The 27,772-nt window shown below is 49.2% G+C and overlaps 1 protein-coding gene across 1 annotated transcript; it reads right to left on the bottom strand.

The window, feature by feature from the left end:
- Window positions 1-26,613, bottom strand: LOC129715304 (SH2 domain-containing adapter protein E-like). The gene is made up of 7 exons (XM_055665165.1): window positions 25,155-26,613; window positions 22,256-22,385; window positions 11,565-11,801; window positions 10,191-10,195; window positions 8,601-8,758; window positions 5,504-5,623; window positions 1-1,800 (listed from the first exon to the last, which is right to left on the bottom strand). The coding sequence occupies exons 1-7, from the start codon at window positions 26,259-26,261 to the stop codon at window positions 1,614-1,616; spliced, it is 1,944 nt and encodes a 647-aa protein (XP_055521140.1). The 5' UTR covers window positions 26,262-26,613; the 3' UTR covers window positions 1-1,613.
- Window positions 26,614-27,772: the final 1,159 nt, after the last annotated feature.

Genomic DNA, 27,772 nt, shown 5'->3' with positions numbered 1-27,772 from the left:
CAAGTGTTTTAATTCATACATATCACAGGAACAGGCTATAATAGTTTTCTCAAGCGGTGAAACAAATCCCCTAACCACTGCTTGTCACATAATACACTTCAATAGAGTTCCTCACCATCTGTTGCTGCCCACTGACATGTCCCATCGACAAGAGGCGCGAGCTGTGATCGGGTGACTGTACTCATCGCTGAAAATAACACAAGCTCTGCTTCCCAAGTGGGAGTTCGACACATCAGGAATAAGACACTGCAAGTGTTAATCTTGCCATCTTGCGCTGAGAATCTCTTCAAAATTATTTGCAGAAACAGTGGTAATTCGTCACTTCTAGTGTCATGAATGGAGAATCGTTCCGTATGAAATCTTCGAAGGGTCCCAGCACCAGTTAGCACGGGGTGAGAGAGTGTAGAAGGGGTTTTACACTATTCCCAATTAAAACACAGGTTCGACAATGTATTGTGTAGGATGGAACTAAAACATCGCCCGTTCCTTCTCTCCAGAGATGCTGCCTGTCCCGCTGAGTTACTCCAGCATTTTGTGTCCAACAAGGAACTGCAGATGTTTAAGAAGGGACTGCAGATGCTGGAAAATCAAAGGTAGACAAAAATGCTGGAGAAACTCAGCGGGTGCAGCAGCATCTATGGAGCGAAGGAAATAGGCAACGTTTCGGGACGAAACGTTGCCTATTTCCTTCGTTCCATAGATGCTGCTGCACCTGCTGAGTTTCTCCAGCATTTTTGTCTACCAAAGAAATGCAGATGCTGGTTTAAATCAAAGACAGACACAAAAAGCTGGAGTAACTCAGCGGGACAGGTATTATATATAAGAAATAGTGACTTTTCGGGTCGAGACCCTTTCCCGACTCTCAGTCTGAAGAAGGGTCTCGACCCGAAACATCACCCATTCCTTCTCTCCAGAGACGCTGGCTGTCCCGCTGAGTTACTCCAGCACTCTGTGTCTGTCGAGGAACTGCAGATGCTGAAGTCTGAAGAAGGGTCTCGATTCGAAACGTCACCCATTCCTTCTCTCCAGAGACGCTGCCTGTCCCGCTGAGTTACTCCAGCACTCTGTGTCTGTCGAGGAACTGCAGATGCTGAAGTCTGAAGAAGGGTCTCGATTCGAAACGTCACCCATTCCTTCTCTCCTGAGATGCTGCCTGTCCCAGCTGTTTTGCGTCTATCTTCGACCATGTATTGCAAGGGTCAAACAGGCCATGTTAGCCAACACACGTCGGCGAAAGGCAGCTTCTCTGGAGAGAAGGAACGGGTGACGTTTTGGATCGAGACCCTTCAGGATCCTTCTTTCATTTCTCTTTGCCAATTCCCCTCTCCCCTATTTTCCTGGGGTAGAATAGCAGCCGCTCTCAGCTTACGTTCAATCTCCCTGTTGTAAGATGGCTTCCTTTTGAGCCGCTGGCTTCCACTGCAACGCTGTAGGTGTGTAACGCATGACGGCATTTCTCTGCTGGTACCTGTTAAGTCAGTTTGGAAGCTGTTTGTCCTGTGTAGAGGCAGCATTGTGCAACATCTGCTCCCCTCTCTCTCTCTCTCTCTCTCTCTCTCTGTGTCAGGTAGAGTTGGTCAGGAGGCCACGGTGATGCATTGTCTCTTCCCCGTTCACTGCTGTCTGTTGGGCACGGGATACAGGAGGTTCATGTGCTCTGCGTCCTTGAAGGGTAGCTTCTCGGTGCAGTAGTACTGCACCACCTCCGGGATGCTGGTGAACAGGGCGCTGTTCTGATTCAACGTGTACTTATTATCCTTGGTCTGGGCCAGGATGATGTGGACGCATCCCTGGCTGGTTCTGCAAAGGGGAGAAGATAACAGGAGGTCAGTATCGTCAGGAGACAGCGGCACGTCGATAGAGTTGCTGCCTCACAGCGCCAGAGACCCGGATTCATCATCAAGTTCGCTGACGACAACACTGTTGTGGGACGTATCACTGATGGGGATGAGTCAGAGTATAGAAGGGAGATCGACCGACTGACCAAATGACGCCAGCACAATAACCTGGCCCTCAACACCAGCAAAACCAAGGAACTGATTGTGGAAACATAGAAACATAGAAATTAGGTGCAGGAGTAGGCCATTCGGCCCTTCGAGCCTGCACCGCCATTCAATATGATCATGGCTGATCATCCAACTCAGTATCCCGTACCTGCCTTCTCTCCATACCCCCTGATCCCCTTAGCCACAAGGGCCACATCTAACCCTCTTAAATATAGCCAATGAACTGGCCTCAACTACCCTCTGTGGCAGAGAGTTCCAGAGATTCACCACTCTCTGTGTGAAAAAAGTTCTTCTCATCTCGGTTTTAAAGGATTTCCCCCTTATCCTTAAGCTGTGACCCCTTGTCCTGGACACCACTGTTGTGGGACGTATCACTGATGGGGACGAGTCAGAGTATAGAAGGGAGATCGACCGACTGACCAAATGGCGCCAGCACAATAACCTGGCCCTCAACACCAGCAAAACCAAGGAACTGATTGTGGACTTTGGAAGGAGTAGGATGGACACACACACCCCCCCGTTTATAGGGTTGAAAGGGTCAAGAGCTTCAAATTCCTGGGCGTGCACATCTCTGAATATCTTTCCTGGTCCGAGAACACTAATGCAATTATCAAGAAAGCTCATCAGCGCCTCTACTTCCTGAGAAGATTACGGAGAGTCGGTTTGTCGAGGAAGACTCTCTCTAACTTCTACAGGTGCACAGTAGAGAGCATGCTGACCGGTTGCATCGTGGCTTGGTTCGGCAATTTGAGCGCCCTGGAGAGGGAAAGGCTACAAAAAGTAGTAAGCACTGCCCAGTCCATCATCGGCTCTGACCTTCCCACCATCGAGGGGATCTATCGCAGTCGCTGCCTCAAAAAGGTTGGCAGCATCATCAAGGACCCACATCATCCTGGCCACACACTCATCTCCCTGCTACCTTCAGGTAGAAGGTACAGGAGCCTGAAGACTGCAACAACCAGGTTCAGGAATAGCTACTTCCCCACAGCCATCAGGCTATTAAACCTGGCTCGGACAAAACTCTGATTATTAATAACCCATTATCTGTTATTTGCACTTTATCAGTTTATTTATTCATGTGTGTATATATTTATATTACGGTATATGGACACACTGATCTGTTTTGTAGTAAATGCCTACTATGTTCTGTGTGCTGAAGCAAAGCAAGAATTTCATGTCCTATCAGGGACACATGACAATAAACTCACTTGAACTTGAACTACCACCCCGACTACGGGTGCAGTCTGCACGGAGTTTGCATGTTCTCCCCGTACAGGCAGCACCCGTAGTCGGGATGGAACCCGGATCTCTGGCTCTGCATTCGCTGTAAGGCAGCAGCTCTACCGTTGCGCCACCGTGACCGCCCACATTTTTAGGAAAAATATAGGTGCAGGTGTGGGCCATTCGGCCCTTCGAGCCAGCACCGCCATTCAATATGATCATGGCTGATCATCTAAAATCAGTACCTCGTTCCTGCTTTTTTCCCCCAAATCCCTTGATTGCTTTAGTCCCAAGAGCTAAATCTAAAGGGCCTGTCCCACCAGCATGCGTGGAGCGCGACTAAACGTGGTGGCTTGAGGCGTACGGCCTCGCGGGGCTGGTCCCACTTCCAACCGCGGAGCTGTGTGGAGTTGTGCGGGGCTGGTCCCGACATCATTCTCACCAATCAGCTGGGCAGGAGGCGGGCCGAATGAATTTGGACGTCGCATGGCGTCGGGTGGTTACGTCATCATGCAACGGCACGCAGTGACATCATCACGCAACGCCACGCGCTATAGGCGTACGCCGTTGAGACGGTGCGTACGCCATTGAGACGCTCCGTACGCCCATCGAGGCGCTGCATACGGCCTCAATGAGGATGCGGGCCGACAGGCCGTTGCCGCGCGGAATTTTTGGACAGTGTCAGTTTTTCGGAGCCCCGCGCGATGTCGGGACGAGCCCCGCACAACTCCATACGGCTCCGGCGATCGAAGCGGAACCGTACGGCTTTTAGGTCGCGCTTGCCGCATGCAGGTGGGACCGGCCCTTTACTCTCCCTTGAAAAGCACCAGAGAAATATTTTGTCGTGCTTATTTAGTGGTGTAATGGGGTGGGAGATTGCAACCTTCACGTGGTCCGCCCTGTTTCGACGAATGCAATCAACCCGGCGTGCACAATCAATTAAGATCAAATAGAACAAGTTGTCCTACAACTTTAGGCTGTGCACGCCGTACGCAAGTGTCATAAATTACTGAGAAGAAAAAAAAAGGCAAAAAAGTATTGGAGACAATGTTTAACAAGGAGCAATGCAGAAATGTAAGACAGTAATGATGAAAATCCCTATCTCCAATAAAAAAATAAGCAAAAAAAAAAGATCAAATAGAACCTAGGCTGTAGCCACACGCAAGGAGGATAAATTACTGAGTGAATCAAGTTTAACCACTCCTGCTAAAATCCAAGTGCAAAAACAAAGATCCTATGGGGAAGATGACGTGTAGTACGCAATGGGCTGACGGAGCAACGGAGCGGAACGTGGGCCTTTTTTGCATCCATTTCAGTAACCCGACCCGACCGACTCGCAGTGTAATCAACGTGGCGGGGGAACAGTTTGTGTTAATAAATTAAATTTCTGAAAATTAGAGAAGGTTTTTATCAAAGAACTTTTATTTTTACGAGGATGTTTCCGTAACCGGCTTCCGTCTCCGCACTAGTATCATAGAAACATAGACATAGAAAATAGGTGCAGGAGGAGAGGCCATTCGGCCCTGCACCGCCATTCAATATGATCATGGCTGATCATCCAACTCAGTATCCCGTACCTGCCTTCTCTCCATACCCCCTGACACCTTTAGCCACAAGGGCCACATCTAACCCCCTCTTAAATATAGCCAATGAACTGGCTTCAACTACCTTCTGTGGCAGAGAATTCCACAGATTCACCACTCTCTGTGTGAAAAATGTTTTTCTCATCTCGGTCCTAAAAGATTTCCCCCTTATCCTTAAACTGTGTGTGTGGCCCCTTGTTCTGGACTTCCCCAACATCGGGAACAATCTTCCTGCATCTAGCCTGTCCAACCCCTTAAGAATTTTGTAAGTTTCTATAGGATCCTCCTTCAATCTCTTAAATATAGCCAATGAACTGTGGCCTCCTACGGTGCGGAGACGGAAGCCGGTTACGGAAATGGGGCCGAAAATTACCCCATGAATCTGCCCATGACCGCACTGCGTCCTTTTCGACGAGTGATCTATCTTGCTCGCTGTCGGATCTCTGAGCAAAAATGCTGGAGAAGCTCAGCGGGTGAGGCAGCATCTATGGAGCGAAGGAATAGGGGAGGTTTCGGGTCGAGACCCTTCTTCCGACAGGAAGATGGGTCTCGACCCGAGACGTCGCCTATTCCTTCGCTCCATAGATGCTGTCTCACCCGCTGAGTTTCTCCAGCATTTTTGTCTCTACTGAGAGAATCAAACTCTGTTGTGTGGCTGGGGTGATTTATCAAACACAACAACTAGATACTTACTTGAGGGCGAGTGAGTACTTGCAGTTCCCTGACTCACTGTTGCGTACCAGGTAACTCGCTTCCTTGCAGGCCTGCAGGCGTGACTCAGCCCCCTGCCGTGTGACAGATCCATGATACCAGCTGTGTGGACCAGATGGGAAACTCCATTTAAATATGGCTCATACACTCAAGGGCGTTCCAATAGGCAATAGACAATAGGTGCGGGAGTAGACCATTCGGCCCTTCCAGCCTGCGGCGCTCGAATGGGAGGCTCCACTTAAATTTGGCTCATACACTCAAGAGTATTTCGATAGACAATAGGTGCGGGAGTAGACCATTCGGCCCCTCGAGCCAGCACCGCCATTCATAGAAACATAGAAAATAGGTGCAGGAGGAAGCCATTCGGCCCTTCGAGCCAGCACCAGTACCGCCATTCATTGTGATCATGGCTGATCATCCCCAATCAGTACCCCGTTCCTGCCTTCTCCCCATAATCCCCGACTGCGCTATTTTTAAGAGCCCTGTCTAGCTCTCTCTTGAAAGCATCCAGAGAACCTGCCACCACCGCCCTCTGAGGCAGAGAATTCCACAGACTCACCACTCTCTGTGAGGAAAAAGTGTTTCCTCGACTCCGTTCTAAATGGCTTACTCCTTATTCTTAAACTGTGGCCCCTGGTTCTGGACTCCCCCAACATCGGGAACATGTTTCCTGCCTCTAGCATGTCCAAGCCCTTAACAATCTTGCTCCAGAGATGCTGCCTGACCCGCTGAGTTACTCCCAACATTTTGTGTCTACCTTTGTTGTAAATCAGGGTCTGCAGTTCCTTCCAACCCGTGCCTGCCTTCTCCCCATATCCCCTGAATCCTCTAGCCCCTAGAGCTCTATCTAACTCTCTCCTAAATCCATCCAGTGACTTGGCCTCCACTGCCCTCTGTGGCAGGGAATTCCACAAATTCACAAAGTGTTTTTTCTCACCTCAGTCTGAAATGGCCTCCCCTTTATTCTACGACTACGTGTGTGGCCCCTGGTTCTGCACCATGGGCGCCCAGTCACTCTACACCACCATCCCCCACCAGGAGGGTCTCAAAGCCCTGCGTTTTTTCTTCCTCATCTGCGGAACCAACCAGACGGAGGTCTGTCTACTAATGCTTTCCACCGCCTAGCGGAGCTGGTCATAAAAACATAGAAACATAGAAATTAGGTGCAGGAGTAGAGGCCATTCGGCCCTTTGAGCCTGCACCGCCATTCAATATGATCATGGCTGATCATCCAACTCAGTATCCCGTACCTGCCTTCTCTCCATGCCCCCTGATCCCCTTAGCCACATCTAACTCCCTCTTAAATATAGCCAATGAACTGGCCTCAACTACCCTCTGTGGCAGAGAGTTCCAGAGATTCACCACTCTCTGTGTGAAAAAAGTTCTTCTCATCTCGGTTTTAAAGGATTTCCCCCTTATCCTTAAGCTGTGACCCCTTGTCCTGGACTTCCCCCAACATCGGGAACAATCTTCCTGCATCTAGCCTGTCCAACCCCTTAAGAATTTTGTAAGTTTCTATAAGATCCCCTCTCAATCTTCTAAATTCTAGAGAGTATAAACCAAGTCTATCCAGTCTTTCTTCATAAGACAGTCCTGACATCTCAGGAATCAGTCTGGTGAACCGTCTCTGCACTCCCTCTATGGCAATAATATCCTTCCTCAGATTTGGAGACCAAAACTGTACGCAATACTCCAGGTGTGGTCTCACCAAGACCCTGTACAACTGCAGTAGAACCTCCCTGCTCCTATACTCAAATCCTTTTGCTATGAAAGCTAACATACCATTCGCTTTCTTTACTGCCTGCTGCACCTGCATGCCTACCTTCAATGACTGGTGTACCATGACACCCAGGTCTCGCTGCATCTCCCCCTTTCCCAATCGGCCACCATTTAGATAATAGTCTGCTTTCCTGTTTTTGCCACCAAAATGGATAATGGTATCGTGGTGGACAGGACAGTTCTCCTCACTAAAAACTAACGGTGGCACCCAGACCATGTACCCAGAGGTTGAGCCGTCTGCTCGATCCAGTATTCAGGTCCCGTCAACTGACACGCCTTGAACACGCTTTTGTTTTAGAATGACCTGGTACACCGTGTAACCAATAAATCAAACCAAGTTTAAAAACTCACCTATTCATAAATTCTGCTCAAAACCCTTCCAACCCAACCCAGCCCTTAATCTTCGAGGAAGAACGTTTCTTTCACCTGAGAGAGAAGGGGTGAGTGAGAGGGAGAAGTAGCAATCCCTTAAGAATTTAATTTGTTTCGATAAGATTGGACGACTTTGCTGTCTTTACCTGGCACAAAGGCTTTTCACTGTACTTCCAGGAGGCAGTTGAAGTTTCAGTTTCAGTCTAGTTTATTGTCACGTGTACCGAGGTACAGTGAAAAGCTTTTGTGCAAGGTAAAGTCCGATCTTTGTTGTACAGGGCCCTAGTGAGACCACACCTGGAGTATTGTGTGCAGTTTTGCGTTTTGAGCCATTCAATGTGATCATGGCTGATCATCCCCAATCAGTATTCAAGAAGGAACTGCAGATGCTGGAAGATCGAAGGTACACAAAATTGCTGGAGAAACTCAGCGGGTGCAGCAGCATCTATGGAGCGAAGAAAATAGGCGACGTTTCGGCCTTTCCCAATCGGCCACCATTTAGATAATAGTCTGCTTTCCCGTTTTTGCCACCAAAATGGATAACCTCACATTTATCCACATTATACTGCATCTGCCAAACATTTGCCCACTCACCCTGCCTATCCAAGTCACCTTGCAGTCTCCTAGCATCCTCCTCACAGCTAACACTGCCCCCCAGCTTAGTGTCATCCGCAAACTTGGAGATGTTGCCTTCAATTCCCTCGTCCAGATCATTAATATATATTGTAAATAGCTGGGGTCCCAGTACTGAGCCTTGCGGTACCCCACTAGTCACTGCCTGCCATTGTGAAAAGGACCCGTTTACTCCTACTCTTTGCTTCCTGTTTGCCAGCCAGTTCTCTATCCACATCAATACTGAACCCCCAATGCCTGGTCCTTACCCTCCTTTGAATCTTCCCCTTAAAGAAATCCCCTCGGAGGGACTTACAGTTGTTTTTCTAATGGAATGGTTGGATCCACCTTCTCTCCAGATTCGCAGCTCTCAGAGATCTGTTGCTTTGGGGCCTTCTGAGTCCAGCTCGGGTGCCTGGCGTGGTGCCTGACTTTCTCCTCTTTCGGTGGGGACGCTCTTTCCGCAGAGTCAAACTGGGGGGGGGGGGGGGGGGGGGGGGGGAGGGGGGGGGGGGGGGGGGGAAGAGAACACAGAAAGAGGGACCATGATTAATCGAGGGTCAGCTTTATTTAGCCCGTTCATTTACTCACTCGTATAAACAACGCACATCTCCACTGAGAATAATATTTCAGTTTTGTTCCCGCCCCTCCAACACAAATGCAGGCACGACAGAGGGCGGTGGGTGTACGGAACAAGCTGCCAGACAGAGAAGATAGTTCCCCGTTCAGCTTGTACTCGCTAGAATTTAGAAGATTGAGGGGGGGATCTTATGGAAACTTGCAAAATTCTTAAGGGGTTGGACAGGCTAGATGCAGGAAGATTGTTCCCGATGTTGGGGAAGTCCAGAACAAGGGGCCACACACACAGTTTAAGGATAAGGGGGAAGTCTTTTAGGACCGAGATGAGAAAAACATTTTTTTTCACACACAGTGAGTGGTGAATCTGTGGAATTCTCTGCCAGTTGAGGCCACAGTTCATTGGCTATATTTAAGAGGGAGTTAGATGTGGCCCTTGTGGCTAAGGGGATCAGAGGGTATGGAGAGAAGGCAGGTACGGGATACTGAGTTGGATGATCAGCCATGATCATATTGAATGGCGGTGCGGGTTCGAAGGTCCGAATGGCCTCTACTCCTGCACCTATTTTCTATGTTTCTATGTTCCTGCTTTCTCCCCATATCCCTTGATTCCTTTAGCACCCAGAGCTAAATCTAAAGGGCCTGTCCCACTGTACAAGTCCACCCAAGAGCTCTCCCAAGTTTTAAAAAAATCTAACTCGTGGTAAGTACGTAGAATGTACGTAGCGCGTACGTCGGAGCGTACGGGACGTCTCTTAGCGGCTCGTAACGCTAACGGCAGGTCCTCGGGAAACGCGGTAATCTCGTGAAGACTTGTGAAGATTTTTCAACATGTTGAAAAATGTCCACGAGAGCCCCGAGTACCGACGAGCGGCCATTACCGTAATTCTCCGAGTTCGAATCAGGGTAAACTCGGGAGAACTCTTGAATTAGCTCGTACAGTGGGACAGGCCCTTAACTCTCTCTTGAAAACATCCAGTGAATCGGCCTCCACTGCCTTCTGTGGCAGAGAATTCCACAGATTCACAACGCCCTGGGTGAAAAGGTTTATCCTCATCTCAGCCCTAAATGGCCGACCCCTGATTCTTAAACAGTGACCCCTGATTCTGGACTCCCCCAACATCGGGAAAACATTTACTGCATCTAGCCTGTCCAATCTGTTTCTATAAGATCCTATAAGAGTCTCTTGCCCAGAGTAGGGGAATCGAGGACCAGAGGGCATAGGCTTAAGGTGAAGGCGAAAAAATTTAATAGGAACTTGCCCACACCGGCAAACATACCCCTTCTACACTAGTCCCACCTGCCCGCGTTTGATCCATATCCTCCAAACCTGTACTATCCATGTGCCTGTCTAACTGTTTCTTAAACGTTGGGATAGTCCCAGCCTCAACTACCTCCTCTGGCAGCTCGTTCCATACAGCCACCACCCTCTGTGTGGAAACGTTACCCCTCAGATTCCTATTAAATCTTTTCCCCTTCACCTTAAACCTATGTCCTCTGGTCCTCGATTCTCGTGCTCTGGGCAAGAGAATCTGTGCGTCTGCCCGATCTATTCCTCTGGTGATTCTATACGCCTCTATAAGATCACCCCTCATCCTCCTGCGCTCCAGGGAATAGAGTGCCAGCCTGCTCTGGACAAGAGAGTCTGTGCATCTACCCGATCCATTCCTCTGGTGATTTTAAATACCTCTATATGATCACCCCCTCATAGAAACATAGAAAATAGGTGCAGGGGTAGAGGCCATTCGGACCTTCGAGCCTGCACCGCCATTCAATGTGATCATGGCTGATCATCCAACTCAGTATCCTGTCCCTGCCTTCTCTCCATACCCCCTGATCCCTTTAGCCACAAGGGCCACATCTAACTCCCTCTTAAATATAGCCAATGAACTGGCTTCAACTACCTTCTATGGCAGAGAATTCCACAGATTCACCACTCTCTGTGTGTGAAAAAAAAAGTTTTTCTCATCTCGGTTCCTAAAAGACTTCCCCTTTATCCTTAATCTGCGTGTGTGTGGCCCCTTGTTCTGGACTTCCCCAACATCGGGAACAATCTTCCTGCATCTAGCCTGTCCAACCCCTTAAGAATTTTGTAAGTTTCTATAGGATCCTCCTTCAATCTTCTAAATTCCAGTGAGTACAAGCCGAGTCTATCCAGTCTTTCTTCATATGAAAGTCCTGACATCCCAGGAATCAGTCTGGTGAACCAGTCTGGGCCTCCAAGGATCAGCGAGTGCATTTTTAACAGCTCCTGCGAGGTTTCACGCAGAGAGTGGTGAATCTCTGGAACTCTCTGCCACAGAGGGTAGTTGAGGCCAGTTCATTGGCTATATTTAAGAGGGAGTTAGATGTGGCCCTTGTGGCTAAGGGGATCAGGGGGTATGGAGAGAAGGCAGGTACGGGATACTGAGTTGGATGATCAGCCATGATCATATTGAATGGCGGTGCAGGCTCGAAGGGCCGAATGGCCTACTCCTGCACCTAATTTCTATGTTTCTATGTTTCTATGTTTAACTCTAACTCTGTTCAAGGGTGGCACAGTAGCGCAGCCTCACAGTGCAGGACGTTTGTGACTTTGCACTGCTGTTGCCGATCTGTGTTTTTTTTCATTGCTACACACACGGTCTCGGGCTAGAGTGTCCCCCATTCCCTCTATCCACAGACACTGTCAGTCCCGTGAGTTGTCCCGGGCGGGCGGGCATACCTGCCAGTGCTTTGGCGATGTGCTCCGTCTTCCACTCCCAGGGCTGCTCGTACTCTGCGGCTGGCCGCCCGTCGTTCTCCGGCAGGCAGCCGTCGATAGGCCACGGGGTCCCCGTCCTCTCCATCGCGGCGTTCCCCACGCCCTCCGTCTTGGCTCCCATCTCCCCCGGCTCATAGGGACTGTCGTACAACAGGGATTGTTTCCCAAGTGGATCCTTTGACCCCCGCCTTCGGATTTCTGTATTGGATAAAAAGATTAGGACCGGCTCGGGGATCACAAGGAATAGGAGCAGAATTAGGCCATTCGGCCCATCACCATATAACCATATAATATCCATATAACAATTACAGCACGGAAACAGGCCATCTCGACCCTTCTAGTCCGTGCCGAACACATATTCTCCCCTAGTCCCATCTACCTGCGCTCAGACCATAACCCTCCATTCCCTTCCCGTCCATATAACTATCCAATTTATTTTTAAATGATAAAAACGAACCTGCCTCCACCACCTTCACTGGAAGCTCATTCCACACAGCTACCACTCTCTGAGTAAAGAAGTTCCCCCTCATGTTACCCTTAAACTTCAGTCCCTTAATTCTCAAGTCATGTCCCCTTGTTTGAATCTTCCCTGCTCTCAGTGGGAAAAGCTTTTCCATGTCAACTCTGTCTATCCCTCTCATCATTTTAAAAACCTCAATCAAGTCCCCCCTTGACCTTCTGTGCTCCAAAGAATAAAGCCCTAACTTGTTCAACCTTTCTCTGTAACATCAAGTCCAAGTCGAGCTGAGTTACATCTAAAGTGAGTTGTATACAACTCGGCTTGTACTCGCTAGAATTTAGAAGATTGAGGGGGGATCTTATAGAAACGTACAAAATTCTTAAGGGGTTGGACAGGCTAGATGTAGGAAGATTGTTCCCGATGTTGGGGAAGTCCAGAACAAGGGGTCACAGTTTAAGGATAAGGGGGAATTCCTTTAGGACCGAGTTGAGGAAAACATTTTTTTTCACACACAGAGAGTGGTGAATCTGTGGAATTCTCTGCCACAGAAGGTAGTTGAGGCCACAGTTCATTGGCTATATTTAAGAGGGAGTTAGATGTGGCCCTCGTGGCTAAAGGGATCAGGGGGTATGGAGAGAAGGCAGGTACAGGATACTGAGTTGAATGATCAGCCATGATCATATTGAATGGCGGTGCAGGCTCGAAGGGCCGAATGGCCTACTACTGCACATATTTTCTGTTTCTATATTTCTAATAGACAATAGACAATAGGTACAGGAGTAGGCCATTCGGCCCTTCCAGCCAGCACCGCCATTCAATGTGATCATGGCTGATCATCCCCAATCAGTACCCCGTTCCTGCCTTTTCCCCATATCCCCCGACTCCGCTATTTTTAAGAGCCCTATCTAGCTCTCTCTTGAAAGCATCCAGAGAGCCCGCCTCCACCGCCCTCTGAGGCAGAGAATTCCCACAGATATATTCCTCCCCCTGCCTGTGGATCTTGTTCAGGTTACCCCGCACGGCAAGAGGAAGGATCCCGACCCGGAACGTCGCACATCCTTGTTCTCCAGAGATGCGGTCTTACTCCAACACTTCTAGAGCAGAATTAGGCCATTCGGCCCATCAGGTCCACTCCACCATTTAATCATGGCTGATCTATCTCTCCCTCCTAACCCCATTCTCCTGCCTACTCCCCATAACCTCTGACACCCACACTAATCAAGAATCTATCTATCTCTGCCTTAAATATATCCACTGACTTGTGGCCTCCACAGTGTCAAATAATTCCGGATTCACCAGCCATCATTCTGTAACCAAGTTGCAGTGGAGGATATTTCAACAGAGCATCGAACAGTACAGGCAGCATCTCTGGGGAAAAGGAATAGATGATGTTTCAGGTCAAAGAGACCCCACTTCAGAATGTATTCTTCTTCCATCTGAAGGAAGGTCTCAAACCGAAATGTCACCTTCTCCTTCTCTCCAGAGATGCTGCCTGTCCTGCTGAGTTACTTCAGCATTTTGTGTCTATCTTAGATGTAAACAGATGCTGGAGTAGCTCAGCGGGTCAGGCAGCACCTGTGGAGAACATGGATAGGTGGCGTTTCACAGAGTGCTGGAGTAACTCAGCGGGTCAGGCAGCATCTGTGGAGAGAACATGGATAGGTGACGTTTCACAGAGTGCTGGAGTAACTCAGCGGGTCAGGCAGCATCTGTGGAGAACATGGATAGGTGACGTTTTTCACAGAGTGCTGGAGTAACTCAGCGGGTCAGGCAGCATCTGTGGAGAACATGGATAGGTGACGTTTCACAGAGTGCTGGAGTAACTCAGCAGGTCAGGCAGCATCTGTGGAGAACATGGATAGGTGGCCTTTCACAGAGTTCTGGAGTAACTCAGCGGGTCAGGCAGCATCTGTGGAGAACATGGATAGGTGACGTTTCACAGAGTGCTGGAGTAACTCAGCGGGTCAGGCAGCATCTGTGGAGAACATGGATAGGTGACGTTTCACAGAGTGCTGGAGTAACTCAGCGGGTCAGGCAGCATCTGTGGGGAACATGGATAGGTGACGTTTCACAGAGTGCTGGAGTAACTCAGCGGGTCAGGCAGCATCTGTGGGGCACATGGATAGGTGACGTTTCACAGAGTGCTGGAGTAACTCAGCGGGTCAGGCAGCATCTGTGGAGAACATGGATAGGGGATGTTTCACAGAGTGCTGGAGTAACTGAGCAGTGTGGGAGGGAACCTAATATCTGGGAGAAAACGCACGCAGGTCACGGGGAGAACGTACAAACTCCGTACAGACAGCACCCGTAGTCGGGATCGAACGTGGGTCTCCGGCGCTGTAAGGCAGCAACTCTACCGCCACCCTGTTAATGTGAGGGGATCAGTCGCGCTGGTCGGCGCGGACTCAGTGGGCCAAAGGGCCTGTTTCTGCGCTGTATCTCTAAGCTAAACTAAAGATGCAAATAGGTCACTCCCCAGTGGAGCCAGCACGCCGCGGCAGCCAGTGCCCGTCGGGAATTTCCACGAGTGCTGTTCGGCAACGGAACGGTTAAGTCCATGTTCTCAGAATGCCGTCTCCCAGCCAGATGATTTTCCTAACGTGGATGTGTTGTATTGTTCCCAGGGTGCAGCTTCCTCAGGCTGCTTCCTCCCTCTCTCACTCGCTTCCTCCTCCAGCCGCGGAGAGGAAGTCTCGGCCGCAGCGGTGGGATTGTTAGTGTTTGCCCGACGTCGCCCATCACCGGGGCGACAGCGCGCTCCCAGGCTCAGGAAGCCACAAAATAATCCCACAGTCCCGACTACAGCACGCCGCAACCATAGAAACATAGAAAATAGGTGCAGGAGTAGAGGCCAATCGGCCCTTCGAGCCTGCACCGCCATTCAATATGATCATGGCTGATCATCCAACTCAGTATCCTGTACCTGCCTTCTCTCCATACCCCCTGATCCCTTTAGCCACAAGGGCCACATCTAACTCCCTCTTAAATATAGAAAATAGAAACATAGAAATTAGGTGCAGGAGTAGAGGCCATTCGGCCCTTCGAGCCTGCACCGCCATTCGATATGATCATGGCTGATCATCCAACTCAGTATCCCATCCCTGCCTTCTCTCCATACCCCTGATCCCTTTAGCCACAAGGGCCACTTCTAACTCCCTCTTAAATATAGCCAATGAACTGTGTGGCCTCAACTGATCAGCCATGATCATATTGAATGGCGGTGCAGGCTCGAAGGGCCGAATGGCCTACTCCTGCACCTAATTTCTATGTTTCTAACTACCTTCTGTGGCAGAGAATTCCACAGATTCACCACTCTCTGTGTAAAAAATGATTTTCTCATCTCGGTCCTAAAAGGCTTCCCCTCTTATCCTTAAACTGTGACCCCTAGTTCCGGACTTCCCCAACATCGGGAATAATCTTCCTGCATCTAGCCTGTCCAACCCTTAAGAATTTTGTACCTTTCTATAAGATCCCCCCTCAATCTTCTAAATTCCAGCGTGTACAAGCCATCTTCTAAATTCTAGCGTGTGCAAGCCATCTTCTAAATTCAAGCGTGTACAAGCCATCTTCTAAATTCTAGCGTGTACAAGCCATTCGGCCCTTCTAGCCAGCATCGCCATTCATTGTGATCCTTCTGCCTCCTTACAACAACGTAACAAATCTCCCATTGCACTGGGTGGAGCACTGTTGATGGGGCAGTTTATGTAAATGAGATCCCATTGTGACGTCGTAGCTGTATCTACCACTGCAGTGTCCACATGGCACGGTCCAAGATTAACACCACTCACACGAACACTGGACAGTATCCCACCATGTCGTGAACGGTTTTACAATAGGAATCATAGAAACGTAAAAAACAGGTGCAGGAGGAGGCCCTTCCAGCCAGCACCGCCATTCATTGCGATCATGGCTGATCGTCCCCAATCAATAACCCGTGCCTGCCTTCTCCCCATATCCCTTGATTTCACTAGCCCCTAGAGCTCTAACTCTCTCTTAAATCCACCCAGTGATTTGGCCTCCATTGTTAAGATTGTTAAGGGCTTGGACACGCTAGAGGCAGGAAAAATGTTCCCGATGTTGGGGGAGTCCAGAAGCAGGGGCCACACACACAATTTAAGAATAAGGGGTAAGGCCATTTAGAACGGAGACGAGGAAACACTTTTTCTCACAGAGAGTGGCGAGTCTGTGGAATTCTCTGCCTCAGGTGGAGGAAGGTTCTGTGGATGCTTTCAAGAGAGAGCTAGATCGGGCTCTTAAAGATAGGGGATATGGGGAGAAGGCAGGAACGGGGTACTGATTGGGGATGATCAGCCATGATCACATTGCACGGCGATGCTGGCTCGAAGGGTCGAATGGCCTACTCCTGCACCTATTGTCTATTGCCTATAGTTTGGCACTTCTTAGAAGGCAGCAAAAGGTGTTTGCTGTGTGTCGGTACGCGTGACAAGAAACTAAATTAACGAGTTCAGTGTTACTTGCATCAATGTACATAGTCATAGTTCAAGGTAGTCCATATGGGGTTAACATGGATAAATGTAAATTTAAGAATTAATGTTCCATAAATATCAGAGATCAGGAACTCAGCATAAATTATATTAATAAAGAGAACAAGTTCTTTTATTCTGGCCTTCCGTTGCCTGCCTGCTTGCTTCCTGCCATTCTATGCAGCTGGGGCGTTATTGAGCTCTTACAAGTCATATTGTCCTGACTGAGCTGCATCTAGAGTGAGTTGTATTCCCCCTCCCCCTACTTACTCCCTGTGGATCTTGTTCAGGTTACCCCGCACGGCAAGAGGAAGGGTCCCGACCCGGAACGTCGCAAAGCCTCGTTCTCCAGAGATTCAGCCCATTCGGCCCATCACCATATAACCATATAATAACCATATAACAATTACAGCACGGAAACAGGCCATCTCGACCCTTCTAGTCCGTGCCGAACACATAATCTCCCCTAGTCCCATACACCTGCGCTCAGACCATAACCCTCCATTCCTTTCCCATCCATATAACTATCCAATTTATTTTTAAATGATAAAAACGAACCTGCCTCCACCACCTTCACTGGAAGCTCATTCCACACAGCCACCACTCTCCGAGTAAAGAAGTTCCCCCTCATGTTACCCCTGAACTTCAGTCCCTTAATTCTCAAGTCAAGTCCCCTTGCGGTCTTACTCCAACAATTCTACAGCAGAATGAGGCCATTCGGCCCATCAAGTCCGCTCCGCCATTCAATCACGGCTGATCTATCTTTCTCCCTCCTAACCACATTCTCCTGCCTTCTCTGACACCCGTACAAATCAAGAATCTATCTATCTCTGGCTTAAAAATATCCACTGACTTGTGGCCTCCACCGCCGTCTGTGGCAAAGAATCCCACAGATTCACCATCCTCTGGCTAAAGAAATTCCTCCTCATCTCCTTTCTAAAGGAACGTCCTTTTATTCTGAGGCTGTGCCCTCTGGTCCTAGACTCTCCCGCTAGTGGAAACATCCACTCCACATCCACTCTATCCGGGCCTTTCACTATTCGGTAAGTTTCAATGAGGTTTCTCCACTCCCCCCCCATCAATCTTCTAAACTGCAGCGAGTACAGGCCCAGTGCCGTCAAACGCTCATATCCGTGTTTATCTTTAGCATCTAAAGACTCCTTGCTCAATCAACATCTTCATGCAATTCTCTGGAATTCTCTTTGGCTGAATATCTCTGGAATTCTCTGCCGCAGAAGGACACCTGTTATCTCTCTGTTTAGTTTAACTTAATTTTAGAGGTACAGCGCGGAAACAGGCCCTTCGGCCCACAGAGTCCACACCGACCAGCGATCCCCGCACACTAACACTATCCTACACACACTCGGGACAATTTACAATTATACCAGGCCAGATTTTTCTCGGCGACTGCTGGCGTCATTGACTGACTGACGTATCAGGGTCGCTGAAAGATTTTGAACATTGAACAAAAAACTTTTTCGGTGACCTGATACGTTGCCAACAGTCGCCGAAAAAAATCGGCCAGTGGGACAGGCCCTTTAGTGTGCGGGGATCGCTGGTCGATGCGGACTCGGGCCAAAGGGCCCTTATCTCTAAACCAAACTAATCACCCCTGTGGATCCATAGTCTGGAACCAAGCCCATGGTATGGGCAAACATAGAAAATAGGTGCAGGAGGAGGCCATTCGGCCCTTTGATACAGCACCGCCATGCATTGCAATCACGGCTGATCGTCCCCAATCAATAACCCGTGCCTGCCTTCTCCCCATATCCCTTGATTCCACCAGCCCCTAGAGTTCTATCTAACTCCCCCCCAAATAAGAGAGACTCTAGTCGATGAGACATAACACAGAGAGCTGGCATCGGTTACAAGCTTTAACACAGTCCCTTCCTTGTGGCCCACTTCCTGTGACCGGGTCAGGAGCAGCTTTCACAAAGTGACGCCTAGCTGGCGGGAAGGCAGCGAGTTTTTTTCCTGCCTTCATGTGAAGGAGAGATAAGGGACGCCGGGAGAGGTGGGAGTGACAAGGTTGGCGATGACCTCTGGGCTCACGGCCTCTGAACCCCAAGCCTGGTGAGTCAGATGGTTGAGAAGCATTGCTGCACAGTGCAGCTAGTCCAACAATTCATTGCATTAGTGCCTCTTTAAACTGTTTCACACCACTAAAATTCCACTTGGCACCAAGTATATTGTAAGACAAGGTGGTGGCAGCAACTCTGCTGCTGTTTGTGACTCCTTCGTCGACCCATTGGCATGTTCTTGGCACTCTGCACTTTACGAGGATGTTACCGGGACTCGAGGGGTGGCGGCTGAGCGACAGGGAGAGGTTGAGCGGGGCCAGCGAGAGGAGAAGGCAGGCCGCCATTTTATGCATCGACGACCTCAGGCAGAGGCAAGGACTGTGGGGGACAAGGTGCTGGTGATGAGTCTGCTTTTCTTCATCATCATCCCTTCATCAGCACGGTTTTCTTTTGCATTCTACATTTTCTCTGCAGATATATTAACCACAGTTACATAGAAACGTAGAAAATAGGTGCAGGAGTAGGCCATTCGGCCCTTCGAACCTGCACCGCCATTCAATATGATCATGGCTGATCATCCAACTCAGTATCCTGTACCTGCCTTCTCTCCATACCCCCTGATCCCTTTAGCCACAAGGACCACATCTAACTCCCTCTTAAATATAGTCAATGAACTGTGGCCTCAACTACCTTCTGTGGCAGAGAGTTCCACAGATTCACCACTCTCTATGTAAAAAATGATTTTCTCATCTCGGTCCGAAAAGACTTCCCCCTTATCCTTAAACTGTGACCCCTTGTTCTGGACTTCCCCAACATCGGGAACAATCTTCCTGCATCTAGCCTGTCCAACCCCTTAAGAATTTTGTAAGTTTCTATAAGATCCCCCCTCAATCGTCTAAATTCTAGCTAGTACAAGCCGAGTCTATCCAGTCTTTCTTCATATGAAAGTCCTGACATCCCAGGAATCAGTCTGGCGAACCTTCTCTGTACTCCCTCTATGGCAAGAATGTCCTTCCTCAGATTAGGAGACCAAAACTTACAAAATACTCCAGGTGTGGTCTCACCAAGACCCTGTACAACTGCAGTAGAACCTCCCTGCTGCCAGTCTGAAGATCACGGGCAGATTACAAGCACAAAGCTGGAACTTTTTTTGTTAAATTAAGAGAAGTGCATCGAAGAGCAAATCAAAGTTTACTCCTTTTCGGACACATACGATCTCATTTATTTATAGATATCGTTTATGACACTTTATAAATATTCTTGTTTTGTTTTTTGTATGCGGTTTCACACTTGCTTTTTATTCTTTTATACTGCTCGAAATAAACAATAAACAAATAAATAAATAAATGTATAAATGAATAAATTATAAATGCATAAATAGATAAATGCATAAATAGATAAATAGCTAAATAATGTTTACTCAATTTCTTAATTTCTCCCTGTGATGATCAATGAAGCAGAGGATTTAGGTTTAAGGTGAGGGGGGGAAAGATTTAATAGGAATCTGAGGGGTGACTTTTTCATCTGGATGCACGGAACAAACTGCCAGAGGCAGTAGTTGAGGCCGGGACTATCATAACATTAGACAGGTACATGGATAGGACAGGTTTGGAACGATCCGGTTGGCGGCGCGCCTCGCATCGCAGCGGCCTCTGCAGTCCGTTTGTCTTTTTGTTATTTTTTTGTCCCGTTTTAATGTAGTTTTTATTTATTTTTTGATGGGGTATGTGTGTGTGTGTGTGTGTGTGTGTGTGTGTGTGTGTGTGTGTGTGTGTGTGTGTGTGTGTGTGTGTGTGTGTGTGTGTGTGTGTGTGTGTGTGTGTGTGTGTGTGTGTGTGTGTGTGTGTGGGGGGGGCAAACTTTTAAAATCTTTCCCCTGCACGGAGAACCCGACCTTTTCCCTGTCGGGTCTCCGTTGCCGTTGGGGCTGCAACGTGGAGCGGCCTCCAGCAGGAACGTCCTGGGGCTCCAGTCACGGAGCTGCGGACCTACTCACCATCATGGAGCTGGCCGAGTCCCGGAGCGGGTGGAGCGGTGGTGGCGCTCTGCTGTGACCCGACCCCCGGAGATTCGGAGGCTTACCGCAGGTCTGGCAGACAGTGATATCGGGAGCCCGCGGGTCCCTGGTGGGAGACCGCTTTTCGAGACTTCTGCAACGGCGACTTCACCCGCCCGAGTCGCAGGGTCGAGGATGACATGGAGCAGGGCCTTACATCATCGCCCGGCGCGGCTTCAGCGGCTGCGGGACTTTGCTAGCGCCCGCCGGGGGCTCCAACAACAAGACCCGGAGCGTGGCCTTGCATCACCCGGCGTGGCTTTAATGGCCGCGGGACAATTGCCATCGCCCGCCGGGGGCTTTGACTCTGACATCGGGAGAGGAATGGGGAGTGCAGGGGAGAGATAAGTTTTTTTGCCTTCCATCACAGCGAGGAGGAGATGCGCTGTGATGGATGTCTGTGTAAATTGTGTTGTGTCTTGGGTCTTTTTTTTCATGTGTGTATGACTGCAGAAACAACATTTCATTTGAGCCTCTATGAGGTTCAAGTGACAAATAAAATGTATTGTGTATTGTGTGAGGGATAAGGACCAAACACGGGCAGGTGGGATTGGTGTAGCTGGGACATGTTGGCCGATTGGGCCGAAGGGCCTGTTTCCACGCTGTATCGCTCTATGACTCTAACTCAAATGTTGAATAGCTGGGTCACGGTAGTAAATAATATAAAACTTGACTGTAAGTTAAACAGATCTTGGCCCTCGCCCCTCGCCCAGTGGAGTCGAGCTTGTGGGCGGTGGGCGGCGCGACTCTCGTCAGCAGCGGCCTCTGCAGTCTGTCCGCGTTTTATTATTTTCTGTCAATGTTTTTATGTAGTTTTTGTTATTTTTTTGTTGGGGTGTGTGTGTGTGGGGGGGGGGGGGGGGGGTGGGAGTGGGGGGGTGGAAACTTTTTAAATCCCTCCCTGCACGAGAGACCCAACCTTTTCTCATTGGGTTTCCGTTATCGTTGGGGCTGCAACGAGGAGCGGCCTCCAACGGGAAGAGACCAGGGGACTCTGGTGCCGATGACTCACCGTCGCCGTCGCGGAGCTGGCCGAGTCCGGAGCGGGTGGAGCGGTGGAGGAGCGCTGCTGCTGCTGCTGCTGCTGCTGGGGCCCGACCGGAGAGTCAGAGGCTTCAACGGCAGGTCTGTGGACGGTGGCACCGGGAGCCCGCGGGTCCCTGGAGGGAGACCGTTTTTCAGGGCTCTCGCAACGGCGACTTCCCCCGCCCGAGTTGCGGAGTTGAAGAGCTCCTGGAGCGGGGCCTGACACCACTGCCCCGCGCGGCTTGGAATGGCCGCGGGACTCTGCGAGCGCACGCCGGGGGCTCTAACATCAAGAACCCGGTGTGCGACCTCGCACCACCCGGCGTGACTTTAATGGCCGCGGGACAATCGCCATCGCCAGCCGGGGGCTTTGACTTTGACTCTGACATCGGGGGGGGGGGAGAGTGCAGTGGAGAGATAAGTTTTTTGGCCTTCCATCACAGCAATGTGATGGATGTTTATGTAAATTATGTTGTGTCTTGGGTCTATGTGTTTGTAATGTACGGCTGCAGAAACGGCATTTCGTTTGGACCTCAAGGGGTCCAAATGACAATTAAATGTATCTTGTATCTCTCTTGTCTGCCCCATAGCTGGAGGCACCATACCTGTTATCATTTGCTGTGCGTCGTATGGTTCCATGTAGCCATCGTTTTCCCCCACCCTCTCGGCCTCGTTCTGTCCCGTCTCGCGTTTCTTGGCATCGTAGGGGTCCGCATAATCCTCCATAATGATGATCTGCGAGGGGAAGAGTCGGGTCACAAGGTCAATACACAATAGACAACAGGTGCGGGAGTAGGCCATGCGGCCCTTCGAGCCAGCACCGCCATTCAATGTGGTGGGGAAAGGGGGAAGTACAATGGGATCTGGGGGTCCTTGGACATCAGTCTATGAAAGTAAGCATGCAGGTACAGCAGGCAGTGAAGAAACCGAATGGCATGTTGGCCTTTATAACAAGAGGAATTGAATATAGGAGCAAAGAGGTCCTTCTGCAGTTGTACAGGGCCCTAGTGAGACCACACCAGGAGTAGGCCATTCGACCCCTTCGAGCCAGCACCGCCATTCAATGTGATCATGGCTGATCATCCCCAATCAGTACCCCGTTCCTGCCTTCACACAGAGAGTGGTGAATCTCTGGAACTCTCTGCCGCAGAGGGTAGTCGAGGCCAGTTCATTGGCTATATTTAAGAGGGAGTTAGATGTGGCCCTTGTGGCTAAGGGGATCAGAGGGTATGGAGAGAAGGCAGGTACGGGATACTGAGTTGGATGATTAGCCATGATCATATTGAATGGCGGTGCAGGCTCGAAGGGCCGAATGGCCTACTCCTGCACCTAATTTCTATGTTTCTCCCCATATCCCCTGACTCCGCTATCTTTAAGAGCCCTATCTAGCTCTCTCTTGAAAATATCCAGAGAACCGGCCTCCACCGCCCTCTGAGGCAGAGAATTCCACAGACTCACGACTCTCTTTGAGAAAAAGTGTTTCCTCGTCTCCGTTCTAAATGGCTTAACCCTTATTCTTAAACTGTGTGTGGCCCCTGGTTCTGGACTCCCCCAACATCGTTTCCTGCCTCTAGCGTGTCCAATCTCATAATAGAAACCTGAGGGGCAACTTGTTTTTTACACCAAGTGTGATAGGTGTACGGAATGAGCTGTACAGGGTGATCGTTGAGGCAGGTACTATCACAATGTTTCAAAAAAGCATTCAGACAGGTACATGTTTAAGAAAGAACTGCAGATGCTGGAAATATCGACGGTGGACAAAAACAGCTGGAGAAACTCAGCAGGTGAGGCAGCATCTATGGAGCGAAGGAATTGGTGACGTTTCGGGTTGAGACCCTTCTTCACAAAAAAGCTGGAGAAACTCAGCGGGTGAGGCAGCATCTATGGAGCGAAGGAATGGGTGCCGTTTCGGGTCGAGACCCTACAAAAAAGCTGGAGAACTCAGCGGGTGAGGCAGCATCTATGGAGCGAAGGAATTGGTGAAGTTTCGGGTCGAGACTACAGGTTATTAGGTATAGGTTTAATGATCGAAATAACATCAGCTGCTGTGGAGAGCAGCCTAGCACAACCCTAGTTCCACTGCATAAGTTAGGGATGAATGAGGAGGCATTTTTGTGAGTGGAACCATGTAAATGGGCTGCTGCTTTCCCAACATCGCAAGATCAAAGTTACAGTAATATCCTGTGGTCAGAAAAACATTTCACTTCTGCAAGTCGCCTGATTAATTGCTCGCTCATTAAGCTGAGGAAATATCAATTGGATACTGAGAATGAACTACTTTCGCAGTTCATACTCTCAGAATCTGAAGAAGAATCCCGACCCAAAACGTCACCTATCCATGTTCTCCACAGATGCTGCCTGGCCCGCTGAGTTACTCCAGCACTCTGTGAAATGTCACCTATCCATGTTCTCCACAGATGCTGCCTGACCCGCTGAGTTACTCCAGCACTCTGTGAAACGTCACCTATCCATGTTCTCCACAGATGCTGCCTGGCCCGCTGAGTTACTCCAGCACTCTGTGAAACGTCACCTATCCATGTTCTCCACAGATGCTGCCTGACCCGCTGAGTTACTCCAGCACTCTGTGAAACGTCACCTATCCATGTTCTCCACAGATGCTGCCTGACCCGCTGAGTTACTCCAGCACTGTGAAACGTCACCTATCCATGTTCTCCACAGATGCTGCCTGACCGGCTGAGTTACTCCAGCACTCTGTGAAACGTCACCTATCCATGTTCTCCACAGATGCTGCCTGACCCGCTGAGTTACTCCAGCACTCTGTGAAACGTCACCTATCCATGTTCTCCACAGATGCTGCCTGACCCGCTGAGTTACTCCAGCACTCTGTGTCATTTTTTCATAAACTGGCTATTGCATTGAAAGCAGGTCAGGCAGCATCTTTGGAGAAAAGGAATTGGTGACGTTTCAATCCTTCTTCAGAGTTAATCAATCAATCAATCAGATTTATTCATCACATACACAATAAAGTGCAGTGAAATGAACTTGCCAGCAGCACTACAATCAAAAAAGAATATAATACTCAATAAAAATTTAACACAAACATCCACCACAGCATTCTTCACTGTGGTGGTGGGCACAAAAGTAGTCAGTCCAGCTTTTTGCGTCTGTCTTTGGTTTATATAGAAAATAGGTGCAGGAGTAGGCCATTCGGCCCTTCGAGCCTGCACCGCCATTCAATATGATCATGCCTGATCATCCAACTCAGTATCCCGTACCTGCCTTCTCTCCAGACCCCCTGATCCCTTTAGCCACAAGGGCCACATCTAACACCCTCTTAAATATAGCCAATGAACTGTGGCCTCAACTACATTCTGTGGCAGATAGTTCCAGAGATTCACCACTCTCCGTGTGTGAAAAATGTTTTTCTCATCTCGGTCCTAAAAGATTTCCCCCTTATCCTTAAACCAGCATCTGCAGTTCCTCTCTTCACATTGCCCTGAGAGTATTTTATTCAACCGTGCTGAAGCACAACATTAGGCTTACCGTGTCCTGCTTGGCTTTCCCAGTTTCTTCCTCCTTTTTCACACTCTGAATCCTGTTCAGAAGATTTTTCCCATTTTTCTCCTGGTTTTCCACTTTGATCAGTCGGTGTTTGGACGAGATATAGTTTGACCCCGAGAGCTTCCCTGGGTTCTGTACTGATTTTCCGGGTTTTGCCCCCGTTATTTTTCCAAGATTCAATCCTGTTTTCCCCAGACTTTGTCCCGACTTCCCAGATTTCAATACATTTTTCCCAGGATTGGTCCCGGTTATTTTCCCGAGATTTAATGCAGTTTTCCCAGGGGTTTGAGCTGCTGGCTTGCTCGGTTTCAGGTCAGTCTTTCCAGGTTTCAAATCGGGGGACTTGGGCGTTTTAGTGTCCGGTTTTCCCGTCTTCAGATCCGCCTTCTTCAGTTTCAGATCAGGTTTCCCACTTTTCATGTCCATCTTCCCCACTTTCAGGTCGGCCTTCCCAGATTTTGGGTCTGGCTTGCCAGTTATCGGATCAGTTTTCAATTCTGTTTTGGCCGGGCTCTTGCCTGTAATTTTCCCTGGATTCAAGCCGAGCTTCCCGGATAAACTTTGTCCCGATTTGCTGAGATTTTGTCCCCGTTTTAACAACGGTTTTCCGACCGACTTTCCAATTTCGTCCCCACTCCCGGGATCAGCGAGGGAATTTTTGATGCTTTTTCCAGGGATACTGTTTCCATTCTCCCCAGACCCCTTGATCAGTTTCCCATTATCCTTCTTTATGGTTAAACCATTCTTAATCAGTCCTGTGGGATTCTTCCCGTGAATCAGGCTTTTGTTTGTTTCGGTTTTGCCTCGTAAAACGGCGGTGCCAACAGTCTTTCCCTGAAGGCCGGTAGATTTTCCCTGTATGCCGGCACTTACCGCCTTGCCGAGCTTCCCCAGCCCCGATTCTCCGCGCCCTCTCTCCGTTGCGCTTTTGACCTCTCTGCCGACTCCCCGCGGGGTCACCTCACCCTGGGTGGCTCGCCGACTCCTGTTCGCCCCCTCGCCCTCTGCCCCGCTCTGGGCTACCCCAGTGCCCTCTGGCTTCGGTCGAGTCTTCAAGCTCAGCTGGAAGTCTTTGAACCATTTTGCCATGGCGAGCGATCGCCCAACAGGCTTGTGTTCCGATGCAAGCGCAGCGATGCCCGGTCACGAGTCAAACACAGAGACGACTACTGGTCTTCAACTTCACAAAATGCCAACCATCCAATGGAAAATAAAACTCAATCTGTGCGGACGCCCAGGGTGCAGAGACGCCAGCAATCCAACAGTTACATTTTCCTTTAACTTTGTGATTTCAGTCAGAAAAGGGCCCTCCCTCCCTAGACCCCCGCCTGTTGAAGACGTGGGCTATTCCACTCTGCCTGCTCCTCTCGTTAGCCTTCAGACTCCACCTTCCTGCCATTGTGAGCTCGTGCGATGAAAAGCACAGCAACTTCCACTTCCACAGGCATCTGATAATTCCACCAAAGCCGAAAAGATAAATACACACATTTTCCATCCACAGCCATTGTACTCATTCCTGTTTAACTGTAACACAATCAGTCCCAATAGGAGCATTTATGGTACGAGTGAACTGACCCTCATTTTCTACAGCCACCTCCCTTAATTAACTGTAAGTGCAGTAGTTCTCATTGTGCTGTGGGAACTTTGCTCCTGATTTTACGATCTATATATCAACATAAAGCAATTGTCCCTGACTGACACCTGCAACCCACTTCCCTTCGAATTATCAACAAATAACTTCTTAATCAGGTGATGAGTGAATGCAAAGGGGTCATTTTTATGGTCACTGCTGTGGGGTCAGCCAAGGTATGCAGGACAAGCTCTCAAAACACTCTGCAGAAGTGTCCCGACTGGGGTAGAGTCCCGACTGAAAAAGATCGCCTGCACACATTTCCTCTAGGGATGCTGACTGACCCGCTGAGTACCTCCAGTGTTTTCATAGAAACATAGAAATTAGGTGCAGGTGTAGGCCATTCGGCCCTTCGAGTCTGCACCGCCATTCAATATGATCACGGCTGATCATCCAACTCAGTATCCCATACCTGCCTTCTCTCCATACCCTCTGATCCCCTTAGCCACAAGGGCCACATCTAACTACCTCTTAAATATAGCCAATGAACTGGCCTCGACTACCCTCTGTGGCAGAGAGTTCCAGAGATTCACCACTTCCCTCAATATTCCAGCACTCCCTGTTTGAACCGTTGCCGTCAGGCAGACGGTACAGATCTACAAGGACAAGGACGAACAGACTAAAAAACAGTTTTTACCCCACTGCTATAAAAGCACTAAATGTAGCCGCCAAGGAACGCAGGGGCGATACATACTAAGGGACTGTGGTACACTGTGAAATCGACAGAAGGATGGAGGGTTGGGTGTTTATGCGTGCTATTTTCGTGATATTTATTTAGTTGTTTATCTTTTAATATTTTACCTTGTATGTATCGTTAGCTTTTAGAAATGTTTGAATGGTGCACTGACTGGCTGACATTTTTAAATTTCGTTGTACATGGTTCATGTTACAATGACAATAAAGAAACTATTCTATTCTATTCTATTCATCTGCAGTTCCTTGTAACTTCCACAAAATGCTATTAGCCAAA

Source organism: Leucoraja erinacea, unplaced genomic scaffold (genome assembly GCF_028641065.1).
Source record: "Leucoraja erinacea ecotype New England unplaced genomic scaffold, Leri_hhj_1 Leri_110S, whole genome shotgun sequence".
In the NCBI taxonomy this organism is placed as follows: Eukaryota; Metazoa; Chordata; class Chondrichthyes; order Rajiformes; family Rajidae; genus Leucoraja; species Leucoraja erinaceus.
Note: the sequence above shows the minus strand (reverse complement) of the source record. Positions and strands in the feature narration are given on the sequence as shown.